The 18,711-nt window shown below is 38.8% G+C and overlaps 1 protein-coding gene across 1 annotated transcript; it reads left to right on the forward strand.

Moving 5' to 3' along the window:
* Window positions 1–606: 606 nt before the first annotated feature.
* Window positions 607–4,452, forward strand: LOC141912618 (proton channel OtopLc-like). Its single transcript, XM_074803922.1, has 6 exons — window positions 607–826; window positions 984–1,101; window positions 1,460–1,667; window positions 2,117–2,277; window positions 2,372–2,501; window positions 3,067–4,452. Exons 1-6 carry the CDS (start codon window positions 708–710, stop codon window positions 4,437–4,439), a joined length of 2,109 nt encoding a protein of 702 aa, XP_074660023.1. The 5' UTR covers window positions 607–707; the 3' UTR covers window positions 4,440–4,452.
* The last annotated feature ends 14,259 nt before the right edge of the window (window positions 4,453–18,711 follow it).

Below are 18,711 nucleotides of genomic sequence, written 5' to 3' on the forward strand. Positions count from 1 at the left end.
CATATATATTATTTTCCATGTTCAACCGAGCGTTTCAAAATTATGGTTATACGCTATTATATTGTTTTCGTTCATGTCCCCAAAATAGATATTTTGTATTACCGCAGGCAAGGACTACTGAAGGCAAAATGAACACAAGCCGTCACCTAGCCCTCACAAGTGCCTTGAATTTGGAATTTGTGTTCCCATCTTTATAGTTTCCAACCCATACGGACAAATGATCAAACCGGATTTTTCGGATTTAGTATTCATTAAACTTGGAATTCTTATGTCAAGGTTACAACTTGGAGCTTTAAACAATGTCGTTCGAGACTATCAACAATTTTCTTGTCATTTACATTTCAAATTGTAGATTTTTTATTTACGCCACAAGAGTAATGAACAATTATCAGCCTTGTTAACAATACTAAAAATCACTTGTTTGTCCGAATTTTATGTCCATGTATATTTAGAAGTCATGCTCTTGAATTTACGATTATGAGTTACGCGTGACTGGATTGCGCTCGAGCTAATCCCTGTTCGAAAACTTTCTTTCACGGCCAAATATATATATATATCAGCCTACATGTGGCAATTGTTCACCCTATGTTATAACGCATACAGAGACACTGCGTTGGTTCGACCCTTGCAAATGTTTTGGAATTGTGGATATCTATAGCTTGCGTCATCTACGTACATTTTTTACTGTTTACTGAGTTAGCCTACGGATGAAATACATGGATTCGGATAGCGAAGCCGAGGTCGACGTAGGATGGGACAAGAAACAAGAATCCATTCACATTACTGACCGCATGGCACGGACTGAAATTGTGACAAGGGTAGAAAAGTAAGCTTCTCCAGAAGTCTCAACGAATTCAACTTAAAAACTAATACTGTCAATGATTCTCGTTATATTAGGTTATGTTTCTAATCATATTAAGATATGTGAATTCGAGAGAAATATTTGTTGTAATCGTGGTATGTATAAAACTCATTTTCAATAGGGAAGGCTATACAAGACTTGGTAGTCGGATATATTTCTTAATCTTGATGTCCCTTACTGTCGTTTTCGCGATTTATGATGGACTGAAGAGCAATCAGCAACAAATCAAGTTTCACGAGGTAACCGCAACCCATAGTGCCGCTTCAACCGTCTCTCAGGGCTCCGCTTATTCGGGCATAGGAAAAAATGACTTCGCGTATTCAATAACAATTCAACCTATTCATCTCGCTCGTTACATTTTGCCGCATGAAAACCAGGTTAACGTCTTATTCTCGCTAGAATCTGGTGAAAAAAATTCTTGTTATGATTTCTCGAGCAGAAAACAAAAATGATCTTGAATTCAACACAAAAGTTCCAAACGAGTGGGAGTATTTGTTTACAAATATATAACTTTTGAATCAGCTAGCCATCGTACTTACCTATATTTTCCATCAAAATGGCATCAAGAAACTTAGTTTTTTCTTCTGATTTTCGTAGATATACCAGATAGCCCTATGCGTAATATCATGGATTATGATATTCTGCTTATTCGACGCTGCGCGAAGATCTGCCGAGTCTCAAAGTAAATCAAAAACGCATTCAACTGAAATGAGTCTCTTCAACCGTATCAAATCACAGCATCGTGTCAGTGAACCGATTTTAGAGGGGAAAGGGACCAGCCTGCTGTTCAGATTAGGAGGAATTTGTAAGTGCTTTGAACACGATAATCTGTTAATCCAGTGTCTATAATGTATATGAAATAACATTATAGACATAGAATAACAGACGGATTAACAAATTATCGTTTTTACACTAACTACAATTCTGATACGAGCCCCTGTGGCTTTGAATAACCTAAAAAAAGCGTCGACTGCTTCATGTTAAAAACACATGGACTTGTCACAGTTGATAGTGAATGAATAAAAACAATATCAATGACCAACCCCAGTATCCCTGTATAATGAAAGAAATATCGTCTTTTATCATACAGGGATAGTGAAGTTGGTCATTCTTAGTGCTTTTATTCATTCACTATCGTGGCAAGTCCCTGTCAAAAACCTTACCGAACCTCGCTATTTTTCTTCGAAAATTATCTAAATATATAGAAGATAGAGATATCTTAGGTATGTATTTCGATATTTTCATAACATGAAGTTTTTGCACTGGGAACCTGTGCCTATATCGCTTTGAAGATGGAAGCCCGTTATAACAACAGAATACCGAGTGAATGCTACCCGCTTGTTAGACGCACGTTTGACACCGCTGTGGCCGTCTTCATTCTATTCCAAACGATTCTACTTACGGTCTGTCACAAGGTCTGTATACTATGTCCTCTAATTTCTCATGTAGATCTTAAATTGATTGAGTTTTAAGTAAAAAAAATTTAATTCTCGTGAATAACTCTTTCAGTCGACGATGACTAGAACGTACCCGTCAGTAAAATTCTGTTCGGTACACCTACTGTCTACAAACCTCGCGCTGTGTATTTACTCTTATCTATTCGAGTTCACCGAGGAAAAACAGAAAACGAGTTTTCCAGGTACAAGAGCGGATCTTAGGAGTCTAAGGAGGGGTAGGGGTGCACCTGAACATTTTGAATGGACACTTACTTGATGAGGGCAGATTTGGCAATGCGAGGGCTTCATGCGCGAAACCTCAGTGGCCCTCCTACAGAAATTTATGACAAAAAGGGGCTTCTCTGGCTCTTATCAGGCGCCATTTAAATTTGTTTTTCGTCTTTTAAAATTTCATTTACAAAGAATATTTTCCAGACGTTTTTGGAGGGCACATTCGAATTTTGCAGGGGGTGGCCCACGAGGTATTGGGTTGATAAGTCCGCAGGGGTCCGATTCCAGTACACTTTTGAGTAAGAGAAATGTCTTTAAATCGTAGAATTTCACCCAGTTTGCAAGAAAATGTAAGCATCGTTTCAAAGGGATCGATTTCGGAAATGTTTCTAGTTTAGAATTTTAAATCACTGTGGTATGAGCCATTTCCCCCATCGCTTAGATCCACGATGGTAACCATCAACGATAGCCTTTCCCTTAACATTTCGCATTTGAAATTTCCTCCAAACTCACACACCGATTGTATTTTTACAACAGGTACCGATGGCTCAACGGCGATCAATGATACATACTGGACGAAATGCTACAACAACACGACCAACATCCTTGACATGAATGTGTTTGGTGTAACCGATATACGCGCCTATGTGTTTCCGCTAGTCGTGCAGTACTGTTTGTACGGCATGTCCGGTACTATTGCCATTCAGGTCGGAGCTTCGCACCTCGTGCCGGCAAAATCTGACGACGGCTTCGACAACGACCGAAAAAGTTCCCGTCGTCGCTGCAGTTGCTGTGTATGGGCCCCGGGGATTATCATCGGTTCTCTGATTCTGTTGCTGACCGCCGCCGCGGTCGTTCTCGTATTCTACGAGGACTTCGCGAACTTGAATTTCATAAAAGCGATTCCGATTCCGTACACGTTCATGATACTCGAATTAGCGATTACATTTTTCGCAGTGTTTGCCACCGGAGTTCTATACGTTTTCTTGAGGAATGTCAGTTTCGTAAAAGAAACGATCAGCAACCAGTACGGCGCGTTACTGTTCATCTCGCAGATTGCTGTGTACTTATTCAACGCTTTGATTATTCTCGGCGCCGTTGCGGCCATCTTAGATCCGGACGACGGAACGCATTTGCCCACGTTTTTCATCGTTATTTCAGCCGCAAATATAGTCCAAACCACTTGGCAAACATTCGTCATCGCAGACGGACTAAACCGATCTGCTCATACCGACGATCATAATAAAAACAAACCCGGTAGAAATTTCGTGGGTTTCGCGATTTTCTGCAACATATCGTTGTGGTTGTCCAACACATTTTGGTTTCCGAGAAAAAATGATTTTATCTTGCTCGAGTCAGCTTACGGATCTGTATCTTGGAGATATATATTCGCGGTTTTGCTACCACTTTTGCTGTATTATCGTTTTCAATCGTCCGCCAGTTTCGCTAGTATTTGGTCTGACGCCTATAAAAAAACGGTTGCCACTGAAATTCCCCAATATCCACCTGCTAATAATACTAAAGCTCTTGAACCAGAGCGATCTACCAGCGCGGCTTCGACTAACCCTGTTGGATGGCCTTTTGGTAGACCTAACAACTCGATGAAATACGAAGTTCAGCCCGCAAGTACCTTATCTAATGCCTCGAATAATTCAGTTTCCAGGCTGTCGAATAGCCTCCAACCTCCCAGAAAACTGAGCGCGCTTAGCTCGGTCAGAAACTCCCCGAGTTCTATGAGGAGAAATATATTTTCCGTCACAACGTCGCACAACAGCGTTTCAGATCCAAACTCTAAAAACATGGGCGAAACGAATAACGCGTTCGCGCTCACAGAACAACCGACTATCAGGTTTGGCGGTAGATTTGGAGACACGAATAAAAGATATAACCCCGGTACGTCGCATATCTAAAAAAAAACTTTAATCAGAATTGCTCACATGTATAATGCTTGATACGCAATATTGCAAATTCATAAATGTACGTTTTGTCTTTCGTGGGGAAATTTATGCATAAATTCTATATTAACATTTTGTATACAAAAAAAATCACGTAATGGCACATGAATAAATGTAAGTAAGTGCTGATAAAAGAAAACGTGTTCCTATTTGGTTAGATTTTGAAAGTCGGAATGTGCATGCTGTTACGTAGGTTTTCGACCCTGGTAGTATAAAGTCTGAATTAACATTTTCGATAATGACTAAACTTTAAAGAACGAATATCCTTGCGAAGTTTCCTGCGTCAGCGTCGCCGTTGATAATTCACATTCACCCTTTACGCCTTCGTAAGTAAAACTGGAGCAGTCGCTGGTGGAGAGACATTCTCGGGCGCAGCTGATTTTCGAAACGGCGAGCGTAGTCTTCAAATGAGTCGACGCTCTCGCACTTGTGCCACGTTTCCACCACCCGGATACGATTCGATTTTCTAGAAGAAGGAAATAAAGGAAACAGTTCTTCAGGGGAAAGAGTTAGCTCGATCGTGCATTGACAGCGTGGATACAAATACTGCCTGTACTCGTACCATTATATGAATTGATATTGATATATGATAGATTATTCATATACGATTTCGACAGAATTTTATTGATCAACAATATACATTAAAATGTAATAACATTAAATCCAAGACTGCTTGGAAGCAGCAGTTAGCTGGTACAAGAAACGCGCCATTAGGAAAGAAAGAAAACCAAATAAAAAGAAGAATTAAATTGGAAAATGAAAAACGACACGATACGGATCATGATTTGACGCGTTATAACCTTTTACTGACAGAAATAACTCAACGCGTTTAGAAATTAGAACTAATGGTTAAAATAAGCTCTAACATAGATTTCCCACTCGAGTGAATTGCCCCCAGACTAAAAAGGGAATGTTTTGTCTTTTTTAACGAATTCATTTTTTCTAAATTATAATGACATATACGATCGCAATTAACGGTGCATAACACTTCAAAGCGTACATTATCGAGGGGCAGCCAGTTATTGAAACCGAAGACAATTCCGAAAAAAATCTGCCGCTTGAAACGTAGCGGTATCGACATATCAAGAGGAAAGTGAAATGAATATACCAAACCTGTTTCTGAGGTTGTCAACGTTTCCGTAGTTGCAGGAAGTGAGTCCGTCATCAGAACTGAAATGAGAGTTTTCGTATTGTCGCATAGTTCACTTAGGTGGTACCAGTTTCTTTATGGTTTAAGTTTTTTTTTGCTTCGCAGTAAAAAGTGGTCCATTACCAAATTCGATACGATGTGGAAATGCCAAAAGTTTACCTTCAACCATCAGAGGCATTATCACAATAGATATCTTACCTGGTTCGGAGGTTGTCAGAGTTGTTGCGTCAGTTGATGTGCCTATTGGAAAGTGGGGAATAGGCAATTGATTAATAAAACAATCAGCTTAGAAATACATGTCTTAAAAACCTAGATAATTTCTTCGATTGCAGTTTTAAAGGAATATTGAGGCCGACATCTTACCTGCTCTGGCGGTTGTCAGGGTTTGGGTCGATGAGTCAATTAATGTATCCAATACTATTCAAGAGCGTGCATGGGGAAAATGAAACCCGAATTATTATTAGATGGAACAATCAGTTAAAAAAGCATTGGCTTACTAACTCGCTAATTAACTTTTGTGTGGCAGTAACAGAGGGTAATATAACTAATTAGCTTTTGTTTTTAAAAGAAATTCATGATGCACTTATGGTGATTTGTTATTTTCTAGATGGGCGTATACCTGTTGTTGCCGGTGTTTGCGTTGTCGATTCGGTGGTTGAATCTTGCGGATTGAGATCTGTAGTTGAAGAAACGGTTTAGTTAATAAAGCCGAGGTGATAATACTAATCAGATCACTCATTATATTCATTAAGAGAGATTTCGAGTTTGCGAGTCGGAATAAACTAGTTTAAGTTAAAGGCAATTTTTTGCCTGTAGGATATATGCAGATAATTTATACTAATGATAATAATTATAAAAACAATAGTCATAATAATGACGATAATGATAATGATGAAGTCTTTATTTCGGGAAAAAGTACAGAGGAGTTGAGAAAAATAGAAAAAAAATCTACATCCACATGGAAAAACGTATTTACAGTTTGAATAATTCAAAGACATAGATTCAGTGCACCAACTCATATAAGCTACGTATTGGATACGTATATACTAGATGATACTTATCAAACCAAACAAATGTATGTGTATACGTAAATTATTCACATGTAAAGGATTTAGGAGAGAATTACATAGTGAATGCACATTTATAGAATTAACAAGATCCCTTTTTAGATGTACCGGTATGAAAAAGAGAAGATAAATGTATATTTGAATAGCCAGCGTATATGAATGTTAATTGATTTGATCATACGATGAAGATTTTGACAAGTTGGCTTGTTGTAACTAGTAAAATCAAAGGCAATCTAATAATATAAACATTGTTTTATCACCAATTTCCCTCTGACATTTTTATGGCGTTATTGCCGCATTCCGTTATGATCATATACTTAGATACATGAGTAAGATCTTAACGTTCGAAGGAACCAGTTTTCGATTCCTTCGCTTGAGCCCAAAATTGCTGCTTACCAATCGGATACAAGGAATGTATTTTGTAACTGCTGGTCGCATCTGCTTGGCAGCTCTTCAAGTCGTTAATCGCATGGCAAAAATCTGTCTCTTTGAAGTATATACTTGTTGCTTTTTTTGTGCATGGGTATTGGCCGTTTACATAACACTGCTTGATACAAGTGGTCAAAGGAGTATAAGATCGTACACTTACATCACTACAGGTCGCGGCCAGGGAATATGGGAAATCGATTGCTGAAAGTCATAGGAAACATCTTAGACATTCGGTTCACAGAAAATAATGCATAATGCATAATACAAATCCGTATTTGAGAGCTATCTTAACACATTATCCCGGGAGACAACTAATATTTACAACAAAATAATAAGAACATTATGCTATCGTATTTGATTTCCTAATACTAAACAATATATCGTTGTAAGCCAATCTGGCCCAGAACGTATCATCTGGGTCTCTGTGGTGTTTGTGTCACATCACCTCTGCGACGAATAAGGTACGGGAACCAATACGCAATAATCACGCACCAATAATCATTTACTTGATAGAGTATAATCGGTAGCTTCGAATTTCTGAAACACCCAATCTCAACAACATCGTTTCTTGAAATAATCAATGCCGCCATAAGAACAAAATTACACCACTAACCTTGAGTGTCTCCTTCCGTGAAACCCAGCTGTGCTATGGCAAGTAACGCGACGAAATTCATACTTAATAACGCAGACCTCCTAAAAGCGTGAAAAAATTAGAAAAAAATTAATGGATGAAAGGAAATAAAAAGTGTGAAAATGATAATGAAAACAAAAATATGTTCTAAAGATCAACAAATTTAGGATCGTACTCACTATCCAGTTACGCACAGTCGCCCGGGATACGTATCACACAAAATCAATACGAGATAATAAAATGTGATCTCATTATAAACGAAAATCATATCGTGTCAGAAAAAAAAACTTTTAGATTTAGATTCTGTGCCTATTCAACACCGATCCGATAATGGAGTCATTAATTATTGCGCGCGGAGGACGTTATTTGGAACTCAAATCGACTTTTCCGGTTGCAGTCACGATTATCGGTGTTTTCATGAGAAATATCGAAAAATGAAAACATTTAGGATTCTGTAGATTCGAAACAGTTTTACGACGTTAAGATATCTGTAACATGTTGGCTTTCGTGTCTTGAAATGAAAAAGCCCTTCAAATTCGTGTGATGATGTTATGACAAATATTTTCTTACCTTTTACTGGTAGTTCCGGTTGCGGAGGGCACACGGCATGTGGATACGGCTGTCTCCTGGTACTGTTTCAGCAGAGGCTACGCATTCCCATCGCGTGCTACCACACGAAAAAGCGAAAACACTTTGTTTTCAGCGAAATATTGATTAGGAGTCGGAGTATATCATAAGTATATTAAACTATTCACGCCAAAAGCATCGTTCCTCGATACCTTGTGCGATATTGCGTTTCGAACTAGACATCAACGAGCCATCCAAATAATGTAGTCCGCTTGACTGATGCTACAACAAAAGCCAAATCTGTCGATTTTTTTATTTCATTTTAAAACCAATATAATAGCTACGTACCGTGAATACATAAAATCAACACGCTCAGGGAAAGATGTAAGTTTAACTGTGTTTCAGGGTGAATGATTATTTCTATTCAGCTTGATCCGGTTTCCAGCTTTACAAGACTTTCTTTATAGATGGCGCACTATTCTAAGATGGATGTGAAGAATTCCTGAACTTTCATTTGGAATGAAAAATCATTGTACTAATAGGGGGCATTAGATACACTCACTCAGAATTATCTTCACTGGTTGAAAATCATAAAATGTGATAGAATCATAACTATAACTCGAAGGGGATTGATTTAGGATAGATCGATTCTCGATACTTGTTGGAATTAGAAGTTCAATCTATTTCGACATCCTGTTGGCAGTGTAGGGATCCCGAGCCGGTGTACAATATTTGTTTATTAGTCTGCCTCAAGTCCGCGATTTTAACGGGAGCAAAAATATCAGCTTAGAACTCAATGGAGCTAGATCCCTGAAAACCATCAGCTGCATGAAATACAACGGTTTTTTGACGCCGCAAAAAAACGGTTTACAATGATGTTTCACACATCGATAACTACTACAAAGCGCCGTTGAGTCGATGTGCACTACGCCATCAACATTGCGTTTCAAAATACCAATAAAACTTGTGGATTTCGGCGTTAATTTTGTGATTAGATATATTTCACAACTCTTATTTTCTATTCTAATAAATGTTCATGTCTTGTCAATAATTAATTTTGAGCGCTATGTCATACGCCACATCGGGGATAGACTGGTTGCCGGCCAATTCAATTGTCGTTAGACCTATATTCAAATTCAAAATAACTTTATTGATATTTAATAATATGTCATATTATTCATTGAAGATGATATAAAGCAACATATATGCGTTATTTTCCTTCAAGGCGTCAATAAATTTTTAAGTTAGTTTTCTTGTAACACTTATACGTGTATACCATACCATCATAGATACATGTATTTTTGCATACACATTCATTGATATACATGTATTTGTTTGTTCGCGGTGTAGGTTATCTGGTAGATACTAAACAAATCTTGACGATCTGGCACCGAACTGTCATACAAAATATTCCTTATCAATCGAGATAATAATTCTAGCATATGCCTATAGCCGAATGAAGTTAAAGAACTGTCTTGTTTCAAGAAAGTGGAAATACTCGAGTCTGGTTGTAAACTAGCGAGGATTGAGTACCACTTATACTTTCAATAACAACACGTACTTCAAGAAATACTTCAATTCCCACTCAACAAAGTCATCGTGCTAATAACTTTTCCCCTATATGTGGCAGCGACTGTAAAATGGCCCGGCGTGCCATCGATATATTTATTGTTAACTACTCTACCATTCGACCATTTTTTCCACACAAAATCAAGATACTTTAACGAGTTGCATTGCATGAATATACAGTTTTTGGTGTCACAGATTTCACATTTCGCATTTAGGATAATCAAAATATTATGAATATACAATTATAGAATAATAATGATATTACGAATGCCGTAAGTCACTTGGGGTGAAATCAGAACAAATATGGGCAGTAAATATGGCGATGGTCGATAGACACGATAGTCACAAAGAAGATATTCTACGCTAAACAACGTGAAATCTTGTAGCTGAGAGATTAATGTGCTTATTCAGTTTCATCGGCCATTAAAAGCCACATAAAATGGGGCTTAATAGGACGACCGATTTGAATGTTCAGTTCGGGTCTGTGTCACAAATATAATACAAGTAATTGAATCGGGAATTTATTTGAAGTGGAATATTTGTCGGAACGTCTTATTTACGATTCATATAGAACGGATACCAATTTACTTATTGGAATATACACGAGTTGACGATCATAATGCATAAGGTCAAAAAATGTGTATTCTGTGTTTTACGGATTTGTCAAGGCGTCAGAACGTTCCTAATGAATAATACGCCATGAGCCTATATCGGAAATCGCCGCAATATTCATAACCTACGCCACTCCCGTGTTATGTTCAATTATGACATTGCAGTTCTGATTAGGCACTTAACAAACGGAAACCATTATCGAAAATTTTCACTTTGTTGCAAGTACAAGTGAAAAACATGTTTATTGTAAGTAAAAAACCGAAGCCGTTTGAGTCGTCTGCAATCAAATGAATTAGTCAGTAGTTTGTTGATTGAAAGCTTTATTCCGTGTGTGTCTAATTTTCAAGAGTCATCAAGAGTCATCAATTCATATTACATGGAAACGAGCGATTTGAATTTTACGTTTATTAATGGCTTTCTGTAGAATCATTTTCTAATTTCCTTCAAACAATAACTCAGCGGCGCATCGCGATTAACTGAATTTATGCGAGGAAAGATCACTTCTCGTCTGCGCGGAGTAAGACGAATCTATCATCGAGAAATAAAATCCACTCATGCGAAAAAAGTCGAAATTTCGAGATATCAAATAAAACATATATTCTTAAGAACAGTAATGTAGGCGGTTCTGATAAATCAGTCGGGCTCGATATCAAGCCAGCTTTAATGCAAAGGTCGATAACCACAGATTTGGTTCTTGGAAAAAGGTTGATTCTTGTGGATCTCCAACATAAAAAATATATACAAAAAATTGTCTAAGTTATCGTCTGGTCTATAAGCAAGAAGATAAAAGTTTATATACGATATTCTGATTAAGCTAAACTGACCACTAATATGAACTATTTCGCTTGATCAACGTACACACCTCGTAAAATCACCGGAAGTTCTACTAAAGGACTTTAGGAGAAATCAACTTGATACAAAGTCTAAAATGATGGCACCTCAGAGCAGCTTCAGAGGGGAACCCGGTAAAAACGTCACTTATATACAAGTTACTATATAGGGTTAGCCATGGCGGAAATAGATTCATCCACTCAACATGTAACCGTGGAGAAATTACCAGAACCAATATGGTCTCCTGTACTGTATTTCAAAAACTATTTGTGTTTATGTCGCTTTTCACAATTGTATCATACACGAAAAATACTTCATTCATGCCCGCATTTATAGTTATTTCGGCGAAGACATCAATCCATTACGTTTCAAGGAATGAATCTTAAGTTTCAATGGATGCCATCAACAGATTTGTCGATGGGAGCGAAGCTCTTCATTTATTCGCAAAGCGACGTCAATGACGTACGGCCCATCTGCCAAAAATCATTCTCAATTAATAAATAAGCAAAGTCGTTAAACTGAACGCTACTGTTTGCCTTTCAACACCAGCTGAAAGGAACACCGTAAAATTTGCATTAAAATCAACACGACTTGATTATAAATTTTGACGTTTTCTTAATTGATATGCATTAATATGATAAAAAGATAATAAAAAATTGCAAATGAGTTAAGACATGAATAAGCCAGTTGCAAACTCTCGGCGCCAGTGGTTGGACAATCAACCACGCGTCAACGGGCTAAGACGAAACCACGGTTGTCTGTATTGTGACTTAATCGACATCCGACAAAGAGCCAAGACTGCGCTTATTTTCTTCGTGTTTGCCCAAAGTCTTAGCCGTGTTGACTCAGACAGAGTGGCGCACATAGCCCTCAAAAGACCACACTTGCACCCGACAATATATTCGACAATAACCCATTTAGTTTCCAGAAATCGACTCTCCTTCGTTCGCTTTTTTTCTAGTCTCAATTCATTAAATTCACGGTTCTAACAACGGGAGACATTGTTTGCACTTTGCTAGAAATTGATAGCGAATTTTCGTTTTTTTGACATGTTCTCTCTCCTTATTGCAATAGTAGTCGTAATTGAATACCGTACGGCAAAATATACCGCCTTTGATGTGATTTAGTGAAATGCCCCGCTGTACCGATAAGCGGGGATAAAACAAAATGGAACATGAAATCGCTAGATAAGTCGAAAGTAATCAAGATCTAGCGCAAATTTTAGATTTACTCAAATCCAAATCCTATGTTCATTTGCATGAAGTTATCACCCTGGAAGCATAAGACTGGCACAGTTTCTCAACTTGAATCCTTGAACAGTTTCCTCCAAGAGTACAACCCCGACATGTCTATTCCTCATAGTGTCAGAGATGAGTAAGCCCCAGCGTGAAACCGATTTGTTGGATTGGGCTTTGAATCAAAATGAACAAAGCGGTCTTATCTTCTCTAGTACCTACTGGGACCAGTATCTGGAAGACTTACTGTTCCCATGGTTTGGTCGTTCGACAGGTGAAGTCCGGAGATGTTGTATTAATATGGTCTTGTTGCTAGGATCACTCAATGCGACACGTCAATTGAGCTGATTGAGCCGTCCTAAGTACGCACCAGTTTCCTATCGGTTCTGGAGTTATCAATCATGACTGCCCTGACAGAATCTTAGTGATCAATCAATAAATGTCAGGTGGGATTTTGAATAAGATTTTACAGCATCGTGATTTTGGACACAGAAACTTGCGCCTTCTCGAAAACGTGTCCCCTCATGTTGGGATCCAAATTTTTTCTCAAGGGAAATGCGCTATGGGCGCTATACACGTCATCGTATATGTACGTTCATGAGAATTTGTCACTTCTTTCCGGTGCAACTAATTCGCTTTGTCAGTATGATGATCACTTTTCGGAAAAACTTTCTTTTCGTTTGCTGATGCGTTCTTTATTCGCAAGTTGATATTCGCAGACACGAATGCTGTTCGTATCGAGCGCGCGCTAGCCGGAAGTTGTTCAATTGAAAGTCTGACTTGCTCCTCAAATTAACCAATTACGGCAGCTCATAATTCAAACGGCTCTTTATACGAAATGATGAAATAACTACAGCCCTCTTGCCAACAAAGCCTCCCCTCGCAGAAATAAACAGTTTAATGGTTTGGCTTGATTACACCTATCGCCAGTAATACGGATAAAAAAGGCAGCGTTAACGACATAATCTGACGTTTGCTATTACTCCATTAACGTGAAATCAACGTTTAATTCGATAAAAGCACACCATGATTAACGTGACGATTGTCGCCACGACGTTTCATCGGGCAACGCAGTCATAAACTAATTTATAAATATTGCTACTATCCGATAACAAGCATCAGGACTCTTTGTTAACTAAATGTCACTTCCGGTGCGACTGGTTACGTCGGGACCGGTTCTGTTGGCGAAATTTCACGGATCATTAAATCGACGATCGCGTCTGAGTAGATTCAGTAACGCCACGTTTGACGGACTAAAACGAAAACAATGTTTCCATTAACGTGTCAATAAACGTACATGGCTCTTAGGTATATGCCTTCTCGGTAGATCTTATGCGCGAAGTCGTATCCTGTATTTATTATCCGAGTAGAAGAATAAGATGGGAAGTCGAACATTCTCTCGTTGTCAAAAGCTCGACCCACGAAAAGTTTTCGTTGACGGAAAAACGTCTACCGATTAGGGTGGAAATATAATTTGGTAAACCTTGTGCTTATAAGAGTAAAAATTGCCCAAATCATTGCGCTGGGATTGAAAACTAAGAGATAAGTAGTTCAGATAGTTCGCTATATGCGAATTCTGTTTTACGCTCAAATTTTGAGTTAGGGTTAAGTTCGGCAAGCGTATTTGTTAATCAATTCATTGTAGATTGATTTAGCCCCCACGTTTAAGTTAAAACCAGTCTATAAAATCGAAGCCAGATGCTTTTACTGATATCGACAAGGAAAAAAAGTGCGTAATATCATTTTCTTGATCGCCCGTTAAGGTATGCAGTGTCACGCTGCCTAATTTGTAACCATATACCCTCTGAATACGGGTAACATGTATTTAATAGATTCAACGAGCCGGAAGTGATTCAACCTTTGTCGGCGTGAATTCAGTTGACTGAAAGCTAATTTATCCAGTGTAGATCGACGATAGCACTAACTCATAGAAAACCCGCAATTTTCCACCAAGTCAACCTTTTGTGAAATGTGTCACGTATTTAGGGAAGAATGTCTTATGTTGACGAATTATCATAATAAAGAAGTTAGCTGTTGAATGGTTTTTATTGTGAGCTCCCGCGTTGATTCACGACGGCATCGCCAAACGACAACAAAAACTAGTGTTTGGCCTGTAATCTATACCCTTATCTTAAATATTTTCACTCGGGTTTTCAATTTCCCGGAACGGAGAGTACACGTTTTAAAAATCACTTGTTCTTATAACTATCAACTTCTCAGATAGGAATGCGTGGAGAATAATGATAATGGTTCAGATTTCGTAAAAAGTTGTTCTAGCGGCCCTGTTCGAGTGAACGCTGTTTTCCATGACATCGGACAATGCAATCACATATTTCTGTTAATTACAAAAAGCACATATTTTTTTCTATCGAGAGAATGTTTACGCGTGCCAATCACGAATGCAATTTTCCATGCAAAGTCACTTTCCAGCGCGCCAAATAATCAAATCATTTGATGGATATGGACTTTGGGGTGGCAGTTGATGGCGGATTTATCGCTGGTAGTCTGTGTGATGACATTAATAATCAGTTGAATGTCGGGGTGCCGAGTTCATCCCATCTCACTTAATTTCACAGCGCTTTCAGAATCAAGTGTAACTGCTTCAGCGCGCCAACAAACCTGACAACTGGCTAATAAACGCCAAATTATACATTTTGATACTGCAAACTAAACTGCCGTAAACGGACGGAAGTCATGTCGTTAAGCTTTCTAACCATTATGTTATGTGCAGTAAATCTATTAGTTTGTGACATGCAACTGCTCTCGAATCAAGCATCTTTATTATCAAAGCTATCATCCCGATACTGATTTATAGAGGCAGTTTCTATGGTAACGAGTATATTGTATCTATATAGTTTTCCTGTAATAATTAGCCGACCCCCGAGTTTTCATCTTTATTATATGAGGCTTTTATCTGTAATTTGCGGATACAAGCGAAGCATAGACGAATTCATTATTTTCTAGTTCGTTTGGCACCAACGACTGGTGAGTACCTATAACACTTTTTTTCGCAAGCGTGTTTTTGCGTGTACTGATAGACCCGCTTAAACAATACGAATGAAATATATATGTAAGCAGTGCGAAACTTTGTCTTAATCCCGCAATCTGCTTCAGTCATTACGAGCGGCTTCGATGAATAAGCGAAAGCAAAGCGGCTATCACCAGGAACTTTGGATTGACAAGAAAAGTGACGTAAAGTGATGGTTAAGGCGAAGTGTTTTCTTGTGCATTGTGCATTGGGATTGTGAATTCAATATCTTGTTGCTACACTTAACGATATGCTTAAAAGCTCAGGGCCGATTTAGGGGGGGGGGGGTGGTCTCGCTAGCTTCCCATTGAGATTACCTTTTTCGTAAAGTCGAAGATCTAAAAACCTGCAAATTTGACAGTCGTCCTTTCGGAAAGTGCATATATCTTTCTGTTTTTTCCCTGCAAAAAGCATCTAATTACGAGGATGGGACATCGACAGTAGCCTATGAAATGGTTGCTTCCATCTGAAAAATGCCTTTTCTTTTCTTCTGGATCCCGGCCTCTCAAATTTCCTAGATCCAGCCTGAAGCTGACATGCGTCCTACAAACTATCGTGCTGATGACGAAATATAACGATAGTCGTCATCTGGGGGATAATCTATTTCGGAAAATTATCTTCGCGGTGAAAATGATTAAAGGCGGAGGTAAAAGCCGCGCTGAGCGCACAGCGCATCGCGGTAATGTTTATTCGGTGTGACTGGTCACTTAACAGCATCGTTACATCTCTACAATATTAACGGTCGTTTCCGCCGCATGATCAACATGCACAAACACCACTGAAAACGATAAATAAACCTTAATACCGACAACCTGTCCAATATAGGACCTACCACCGGAAAGTGACCTGGCGCACTAAGTACCGAGACTTTCGGAAATTACACCTTTTTAGAATTTCAAATATGGGCGAATAAGCAATGTTAAGTATGGTTTTCTGGCTGTAATGCGATAGTTTGCCGATTAGCTGTTCCTGGTGAAATAAAATCTTTCCGAATCGTCGCCATCAAACTTCCATTGTGGATAATGCTGTAAATGCTGTCAAGAAGAAAGACGAGGTTTGTCGCAGATGGGTTCCCCGGAGCATTTTGTCCGTGGGGATAATAAATACGAATTTCCATTTGGAAAGAAAATGAATGTATAGGTTATCGCATTAAACCGCATTGCTTGTAGTGAAGTCGCAGTGCTCAATCGGTTATACTCGAATAACAGTGTACCCTTCAGGTGCAATGAATATATTGTCAAGACGAACGTACATCGATACTCGACTAGATTACATTACCAGAAATAATAAAACGCGCTTACTAAATTGCTGTCAATTCCCGTGCGCGCAGAAAATGAACATTTTCTCAATAAATTGTGATCAGAAATTCTGTCATTGTTGGCTTTTTCTATCAACATCGTGACAAGCGTAAATTGATGCATACGAGAGGTCGCAAAAACCGGAAGTCGCCAGGATCAGTCATACGGAGTGCAGTAGATATACCACCCGTGAAGGTGTCGGGTATTGGAACCCAATCCAGTTAACTCTACCATCTCATTGCTCCGGAACTGAAGTAAAACACCTCGCAAACACACGCTGACAATGGCCATTCTTCATTCTGCAACTTCCGAAACAAAAATTGATTTCTGCATAGATTTTGACAGGATTTCATTGAAGTCGACGAACGCGTAATCTTCACGTTGTTAATGAGACGCAGTAGTACGTCAATGGAACTATTGTTTAGCGTTTACGTTCGACGTTCAATCCCCTTCAGCGTGCATTAAACCGGTAACAAACCTAAATTGTCGTTCTTGATGGGAAAACGAAAACGCCAAGAAACGAACGCAGCGCGCGGCGTCGATGCCGCGTGGTATAAACTAAACAATTCAGATCCGCGCGAAAAACAATCTTTCAACTTTAGTATGCCGCTGTTTTAATGTTCTTTTGATCAATAAGATGCTTTCGCGGCATAAATAGGTGATAGTGAGAATGCCGAAGTGTGAATAGTTCTTATCACTAGGTGGTAAAGTGGCCATCGATTGGGAGCTCCGCCATTGGCGTGCTAACATAGACCAGCTGCATTTTATAGGAATTACTGTTTCCTTCCATTGCATGCAAAATATTGTATCAATGATTCTTACAAAAAGTCCATAGTTTTTTTTTTATGAAACGAATTCAGATTTTTGTTTTTCTCGAAATTCTGTTAGGATGCCATCTTTGTCGCTATTCGATCGTTGGTAAGTACCTTTACACGCCAGTCGTTCCGAGAATAATTAGTTAATGCTGCAATGAAGTGAAGTCATGTACAGTAATTGCGATTTTAAGTGCCCCGCTTTATTCGACGTCAGATACCTCCTTAAATAGTAATCAATTGAAGTCTGAGTATTTGCAGGGTGTTTGAACGGATCGACTGGTCGTTTATTTCGCCGATATACCCCGTCATCAGTATTACTCTAACGTATAATCATCCTATCCCCTTTTAAGAGACTAGATTTACTGCCGAATCAAATGTATGCGCTGTACAGGATTTCTGTTGTTGTTAAGGGATAACACAAAAGAAAATTCCATCTTTCTTCTTGATTCAGTGTGCGTCCATAGTACGACGTGCGCGTGCAACGTACGTAGAAAATGGGTTTCGTTTCGATGTCTTTTTTGTCGACACAAAACGAGCATATTATTCTGAAACGATTTCTACGACGATATCTGTGTCACAGAAACCCTTCAATTATGACACCTTATTCAATAGTGGACAGGAATGCACCCTTGTGAGGGTATTCTAGCGGTGATAATCGCGCAATACCTGCTATTTAGCGTGTCGTATACACGCGGTATACAACGACTTTACAACTCTCAACTGAGAAAGCCACAGAAAGACAATTTCCAATCAATGCCGATTGTTTCAACCGGTTTAAAGAAAGCATCACAGAAGATGAAGACTTATCGAACACGTCTCATATTCCGTGTATTGGTGCGATTACAAATTATGGATCGGTTCCGTGCTTTAAATGGACTGCTTTACGCGCCAGTGGTTTAGAATGTCTCGTCAACGATTTATAAATGTAAAACTCGACTTCGTTCTGATCAGGGATCAGCGAATCTCTATTTACATTCATTAAGCTTATTAGCTGC

Source organism: Tubulanus polymorphus, chromosome 1 (genome assembly GCF_964204645.1).
Source record: "Tubulanus polymorphus chromosome 1, tnTubPoly1.2, whole genome shotgun sequence".
Classification (NCBI taxonomy): domain Eukaryota; kingdom Metazoa; phylum Nemertea; class Palaeonemertea; order Tubulaniformes; family Tubulanidae; genus Tubulanus; species Tubulanus polymorphus.

Coding starts and splice junctions, on each gene's coding strand:
- LOC141912618 (XM_074803922.1), top strand. CDS start 708: ATGAAATACATGGATTCGGATAGCGAAGCCGAGGTCGACGTAGGATGG. Junction 1,668..2,116: donor GTTCAGATTAGGAGGAATTT/GTAAGTGCTTTG, acceptor CATAACATGAAG/TTTTTGCACTGGGAACCTGT. Junction 2,278..2,371: donor TACTTACGGTCTGTCACAAG/GTCTGTATACTA, acceptor TAACTCTTTCAG/TCGACGATGACTAGAACGTA.